The sequence below is a fragment of the Lycium barbarum genome, chromosome 10, assembly GCF_019175385.1.
Source record: "Lycium barbarum isolate Lr01 chromosome 10, ASM1917538v2, whole genome shotgun sequence".
NCBI classification, from domain to species: domain Eukaryota; kingdom Viridiplantae; phylum Streptophyta; class Magnoliopsida; order Solanales; family Solanaceae; genus Lycium; species Lycium barbarum.
In genome coordinates this window covers 20,256,665-20,264,257 of record NC_083346.1, presented here as the reverse complement: position 1 = coordinate 20,264,257, position 7,593 = coordinate 20,256,665, and the positions used below count along the sequence as shown (strand labels likewise).

The 7,593-nt window shown below is 44.7% G+C and overlaps 1 protein-coding gene across 1 annotated transcript; it reads right to left on the bottom strand.

The window, feature by feature from the left end:
* Positions 1 to 5,013: 5,013 nt before the first annotated feature.
* LOC132612818 (uncharacterized) lies at positions 5,014 to 5,646 on the bottom strand. Its single transcript, XM_060326902.1, has one exon. It carries the CDS (start codon positions 5,644 to 5,646, stop codon positions 5,014 to 5,016), a length of 633 nt encoding a protein of 210 aa, XP_060182885.1.
* Positions 5,647 to 7,593: the final 1,947 nt, after the last annotated feature.

The window sequence follows — 7,593 nt, the reverse complement described above, 5'->3', positions numbered from 1 at the left end:
AATTTTATTTTTTATCGTTGCACAGTAAATATAGTTCAATGTTGTTGTGTTGTTACTAACTCTACGAGGTATCGACATCTGGTCTTACCATGAAAGATCCTCGTATTTTTTTTCGCTGAAGCATGAAATTGGGAGAACATTTTTGAGTAGCTTAAAAAAAAAAAAAAAAAAAAAAAAAAAAAAACCGCAAGTGCACATCGCATTTCGTGGGAAGTATGCAAATCTTTGCTTGTTTTCTAAACTAGGACAGAATTTTTGAGGGGGCCCTCAAAAATTCCACCAATGGCGCATTTCGAGAGAAAAGGCACGGGCTCGGCCAACCCCACAGTAGGACACTGCATTGGCTCGTCCAGCCCCACAATAGGACACCGAGGGCGTCATAGTCTAAAGGCACCATTTCATGGCCCAAGGACCTTACCTTCTGCACTTCATTCGCGCCGAAGCAAAGGCGTTACCCTCCACACCTGCATTGCTTTATTGTTTTCAAATGCCCCTGCGTATGCTCGCAGCCGCATTGCACTGCACCTGCATTGCTTTATTTATTTTTTAAATGCCCCTGCGTATGCTCGCGGCCGTATTCCACTGCATCTGCATAAGGCTGAGCACCGCCTTCATATGTTACATGGGCCATGCACCGCCCTTTGTAATTTCTGCATAAGGCTGAGCACCGCCTTTCATATGATGCACGGGCTGCGCACCGCCCTTTGCATCGCTTTCATATATTGCCTGGGCCATGCACCGCCCTTTTTAATTTCTGCATAAGGCTGAGCACCGCCTTTCATTGATGCTTGGGCCATGCACCGCCCTTTGCATCGCTTTCATATACTTTCTGGGCCATGCACCGCCCTTTTAAATTTCTGCATAAGGCTGTGCACCGCCTTTCATATGATGCATGGGCTGCGCACCGCCCTTCGCATCGCTTTCATATGTTACATGGTCCATGCACCGCCCTTTGTAATTTCTGCATAAGGCTGAGCACCGCCTTTCATATGATGCATGGGCTGCGCACCGCCCTTTGCATCGCTTTCATATGTTACATGGGCCATGCACCGCCCTTTATAATTTCTGCATAAGGCTGAGCACCGCCTTTCATATGATGCATGGGCTGCGCACCGCCCTTTGCATCGCTTTCATATGTTACATGGGCCATGCACCGCCCTTTGTAATTTCTGCATAAGGCTGAGCACCGCCTTTCATGTTGCATGGGCTGTGTACCGCCCATTTAAATTTCTGCATAAGGCTGAGCACCGCCTTTCATATGTTACATGGGCCATGCACCGCCCTTTTGTAATTTTTGCATGGGCTGCGCACTGCCCTTTTGTAATTTCTGCATAAGGCTGAGCACCGCCTTTCATATGTTGCCTGAGCTGCGCACCGCCCTTTCAATTTTCTGCATAAGGCTGCGAACCGCCCTTTTGTAATTTCTGCATAAGGCTAAGCACCGTCTTTTATATGTTGCACGGGCCGCGCACCGCCCTTTGAAAATTTCTGCATAAGACATCGCACCGCATCTGCCTTGTTTTATTATTCTTTTCTTGATGCCCCTGCGTATGCTCGCAGCCGCATTACACTGCACCTGCATTGTTTTATTATTTTCAAATGCCCCTGCGTATGCTCGCAGACGCATTGCACCGTACCTGCATTTGTTTGTTTTAAATGCCCTGCGTATGCTCGCAGATGCACTGCACATACATTGCATCATTACTTTGCGAATGCTCGCAAATGCACTGCACATACATTGCATCATTACTTTGCGAATGCTCGCAAACACACTGCACATGCATTGCATTATCACTTTCAGATACCCTTCAAATGCATTGCATCATGCCTTAAAAAAAAATTAAAAAAAAAATTAAACGTCCATTAGTTATCAACTTTCGAACTACATTGACCTGATTCTCGTGATTGACGAGATATGTAGGAAGCTCTATGCAGAGTTCGGTCACATCGGGACGAGAATCATTCTTTCCCCAGCAAGTATGCAATCTTGCACCCTCTCAGTATCTCGTAGCTCGATACTGGGGCAATTTTGGAAGCGACAACGTGGGTATGCGAACATTTTTTTTCGGCCCTGAACAATCCTTCCCGTTTATCATTTTTCTTTTTATTGCAACCCCGCCGACGGACTGAGGGTATTGTCAAAGCTCTACTAACGTCTGGCCTCATTCTCCGTACATATCCATTTAGCAATTCTTTGTCGAGCCAAAATAGGTTACATGTCAACGTCTTCGTCCGAAAACTCTTTCATCGTCTCCGGTCGAAGAGGGACAAGTTGTTGACACCTAATTTTGGCTCGACGTGCTTAAAATTAACGTTTTGGGGGGCTGTGATTCGTTAAAGAGCACGAAATACATTTTTTACACATGTTTACATTTTTTTCAACAATTTATTGATGATTATCCTTATTTTAGGAATTTTCTCAATTTATTGTCATTTTTCAAGAATCATTATTTTGCACATGTGCAGTGTAATACTACCATTTTTTGTGCAATTAATAATTGTTTCTTAATTTTATAGCAATACATTTTCATATCATAGACATTAGTGTTTATATTTTATACTTGCGTTATTATTTATACATGTATTAATTAACTATATTTTAGTACAGTCTGACAGTGCAGAGAAAATCGGAGTAATTAATTTTTTAACGCAGAGTAAAATCGGATCAAGTCAAGGTTTCATCATTTTTTTTAAAAAAGGGATTAAGGTAAGCATTGAGGAGACAAAAGGGTGCAATCTTCTATTCTTTGGACAAAACAGGGGCCATTTTGCATTATAAGAAAAGGGAGGGGATATTTATCTTCTATGTATATTTACACACACAGACCACACTTAATTTTCAGATTTTGCCCATCCCTCTCTCTTCCAACAAAACGAAACCCTAAACACTTTATTTTCTCTCCATCCTTTTTATACGCCGCCGCCGCCGCCATCGGAGCTCCGGCGACGCGCCTAACCACTCCCACACCTCCTTCTTCGCTCCCGCCTTCATCTTCCTCACCACACCTCCACCAAACAGCCACGAAACCAGCCCACAACACCCCGCTTCGTCCTCCCCTCCCGCTGCTCCGGCGAGGAGCTCCATCTCCAGTGAACCGGAGCAGCCGCGAAACAGCCCGCACATCAACCAAACCAACAACCCTCTGCAAAAGTGGAAACAAGAAAATTATATCTCGCCCTCATCTTCAATCGTGACGCTGTGATACTGACAACAATAGTGCCTTTCAATGTTCTGATATTTCTGAGCTAGCTTAGACCAAATGTTTTTGGTCCGTAACATCAACAGATCTGAAGGTTTCATTTGTTTTAAGATTTGTTTTTCTTTTTTCTTTTGTTGAAGTTGTCCAAACAGGCTATTATGGGGAGGCTCCAATTTTTTCGAAAGAAGCTATGATGATATTATTAATCTAGATTGATGTTTGGGGCATAGAGACAATCAATCTCTCTCTCTCTCTCTGCTCCAAAATACATGATTGGGCACACACAAATTTTTGCTACTACCAGTGTCCAAAGAAACCCAATTCCATTTATAAATACAAAATCTATAATCGTTGCTCAAGTATAATACAACTTTAATATTGCATTGATGCGATTGCTACTACTTGCTTTGTCCATAAAGTTTTTTTTTGCATTTTTATTTTTTACAATATTTTGGTATCATTTTGTTGATTTACTTATGTAGGATGAAACTGATTTGAGCAAAAACGGTATTACACCCAATGGCCGATGAAGAAATTTTCGTCGATTTCCAAGGCCTTCCATGTACAAAGACGGATTTTTATTTTAAGTTTATTCATTATTTTTAATTCATCCGATAATTATTTATTCTCTTACTGACATTTTTTATTAAGTCTCATGCAGGTATTGAAGTTATTTTTTTGAAGATGACACTCAAAAGAAGTTCAAATAGCTTCTTAAATTTTTTGTTTATATATTTTTTTTTTACATTCTTAAATTATGCAAGCATAAAATATAGTGAAACTTTACTTTTTAGGGTGTAGGTTAGTGGTATTTATTTATGATCTGGTTAGGTGATTTAAATTTCATGTGCTTTAGACAAATTAATATTAGGCAGTTATTATTTTCGTAGCTAATATTCTTATAGTTATCACGTTTTGCTAGAGTTTTAATTCAATAGCTTAGCATACTTAAGTGAATAAATAGGGTGATTCGCCTCAATATTTAGGCTTTAGAATATACTCTCATAATTAATTGATTAGGCGTACATACTTAGCTAGTTAAATTAGTTAACTCACTTCGAGTGCAAAATAATTTCTTGCCCATTTTTTACACCTTTGTCACATACTCAAGCTTCTAAGTTGCACATAACTTTTTTTTAATTATTATAACACATATGTATAAAATACGTATTGCATGATTATTTATGTGAATATTCATATTATTCTTTAGTCTAAATTCTATTAATTTTTGTAAATAATAAAGCCTTTTACACATCCCTCGTATAATTAAATTGGTCCAGCCGGGAACCACATTTGTGGATTCTGAAGAATGCCTAACACCTTCCCTTCGGAATAATTTGAACCCTTACCTAGAATCTCACTTATTTTCGTAGACCATGTTAAGCTGCATATATTAATAATTTATAGGTGCCCTAGTATACCTTAAATGCTAGGTGGCGACTCTGTACATAATTAACTATTTCGAGTTCCATAAGTTGTGCTTTGTTTAGCCTCGGTTAAAATGGGGTGCAACAGTCATTACGAACCGGCCACAAAAAATGCCGGTCCTAAAGAGGCGCCTATCACGGGCACGGAAAGATCCGAGGTCACAAAATATCTTAGTAAGCCCTACGGGCAGAATTAATCAATGACTACGGGTCATCTTGTCCGAAAAATGGACCGATAATTCAAAGCAAAATAAAAACGAGCACTCAAATGAAGAAACAAGAAAAGAGCAACTTTCATATATACATAAGGTACTTTTACAAAGAACACTTTCACATCAAGGGTCAAAAAGCCAGCAAAGACAAAAGGCAAAAGCCGAGTAAAAATCTTATGTTAGATGACTGGAGGCAGAATGATCGGACTCGGTTCTCTCGGAATCGTCTGAATCGGACCCGAGGGCATGGTTCGCCTCCTCCTCCATTTCTTTGGCCTGGTTTATCAGGGCCGGGAGATCGGAGAATCCGGGCTCGGCTTCCTCGAGGGTGAGCCGCCGAGACTTCCACTTCTCGTACTCGGCGACGATGGCAGTATGAGCCTCGGCCGCCTCCACGCCTTTCCAGGCTTCTTCTAAATCAGCCTCGACTTTAGCTAACTTAGCCTCCAGCTCGGCCCGGTTTGCCACAACAATATTCCTCATGTGAACAGCAGCTTCTAGCTCAGCCTTAAGAACATCGTTGGCGTTCACCGCGTCCTCCAGCTCGGCTTTCAAGCCCTCACATATCCGAGACCGCTTCTCGGCTTTCTCTTCAAAAACTCTCATACGTTCTTTATACAGAGCGGTGTCGGATTCCAGTAGCCGGTTCCTCTCGGCTAGGCCCGCTGCATCGGCCTTCACCAAATCCAATTCCCCCCGGAGTTGGGATACGGTGGTCTCCAGCTCGTCCAGCCTCGACGAAAAATGGGCCTTGTCTCGGCTAAGGCCAATCTTCTTAGCCTCGAGGCTTCGGTTGTAATCGGTCATGGCAACCAATTCGCTCTTCAAACGACGATTTTCGTCCTTGGCCGCATCGAGCTCGGGACGAAGGTTGGCAAGAACAGCCGCCCGACCCAACTCTTCCTCTTTTACTCGGAGAAGATGCTTATATTTCTCCGTTTCTCGGCCTTGGGCATCTAGTTGGCCTCGAAGATCATCCATCTCGTGTTGGGCACGGATGAAAGCCTCATTGACCAGTATCACACTCTGCAAGAAAAACAAACATCAAGAATCAAACAAAGTGAGCATAAAGTCTGATGATATATAAAGGTGGCTGAGGGTCTTACCCGGTTGCCCGCGTGCATGCCTTCGTTCATAAGGCACTCCCAGGTGACCCCGGTCATTTTATGCTTGTCCGAGTCGGAGACAAGAGGCCGTAAGTAGCTTGCTACTCCCACCGGGCGCGATAGAAAGCCGCAATCCTCGGGGACGGTGATTACGGCCGATCTAGTCCTTCTTGGTTCTACACTCGGGGCTGGGAAGATGGTCACCAGGTTATCTCTAGAGCCAGATTCTGACTGTCGGTTAGCCGGCCTCGTGGCCCGAGGAATTGGCAGATGGCCGAAACCCGCAGTTTCACCGGTATCAGGGGGAGTGGTTGAAAACATAGCTTCAAAATCTTCAGCTCTCCGAGCCGGGGTAGATGAACTTGGCGTGGACTCAATGTTTCTGGAAAAGACCGGAGGCTCCGCAGTGGAAACAGGTTGATGGTCGGGAGACGGATGTGCGTGAAAGGGGGCTTCGGCCTCCGGAATTGGGCAATCCTTTGATCGGCTGCAGTGACAGCCGTTTCCCACGGTCCCTCCCTCTGCAGGGGAGTATCTTCCGGAGAAGTTCCACCTGAAATATCGACAAATTCAACCGACCGGAGAGGAGCCGGGGAGAGGATTTCTTCCGCACCTGAAGGAAAAACGGAAATCAATAGACCTTTGTTGACAGAAGGCAAAGGCGGAACGGAGGCGGTCTCCTCGGGTACTGGAGTCTTAGACGGGGCCGGGTCGACCCTCCGAACTATGATGTCGGGCCTCACTTCTTCTCTCGGGGGCCGGGCAACACCTCTTGCCTTCTTCCGTTTGGGCGGCTCTCCCTTTTCGGAGGGTCGTTTCCTTTTGGCAGCTTCGGCAAGAACGCGGGAAGAACCCGCCGTGTCGAATGTGGACGCCAGAGCAGGGGAAACGACCCCCGACTCCGATCTGGATGCCACCGAGCCCTTCGGCAAACCTGAACGACAAAGGCATAGGCAGGGGTGAGAAAACGGACGACCGCGAATGGCTAAAGATATAACAGAAACGGAGGAAAGTCAAACATTACCATGATTTTGAGCGATCCATCGACCACGAGACAAGTGGGCCCATGTTCGGTCCTCATAAGGAAGCTGGCCAAGGAGTGTCGTGACCCATTCACTCAGATCGCGAATAACCGGGGGAACAAATCCGTTTGCTACAAAAAATAAAGAAAGGGCAATAAGGAAACAACACTAAGAACGGCTAAACAAGTAAGGACGATTGCTCAAAGGATCGAACTTACGCTTATCGTTCCACTTCTCCGGAAAAGGTAGATGGGCGGCCGGGATTATGTCCTCGGTTTTCACCCGGACGTAGCGTTCTAGCCATCCCCTGTCCCAGTCTTCGTCCATCTTCGAGAAGAACGGGTTTCGGCTACGCTTGGTTAGTTTTATGACACCGCCTCGGAATATTCTCGGAGAATACAGACGTATTAGGTGGCCCAGCGAGAATTATTTCTCGGCTCTATTGGCCAGCAGCCGGAGGCAAGCAACGACCCTCCAAACGATTGGGCCGATCTGTGCCAAAGTCACGCCATAGGTCCGGCACATATCCAGTATGACCGGGTCAATCGGGGGGTCGAGTTTAAGGGTAAAGGGATAAGAGTACACGTACAAGAACCCTTCCCGGTGGTCGGTAATGGATTCGTCCG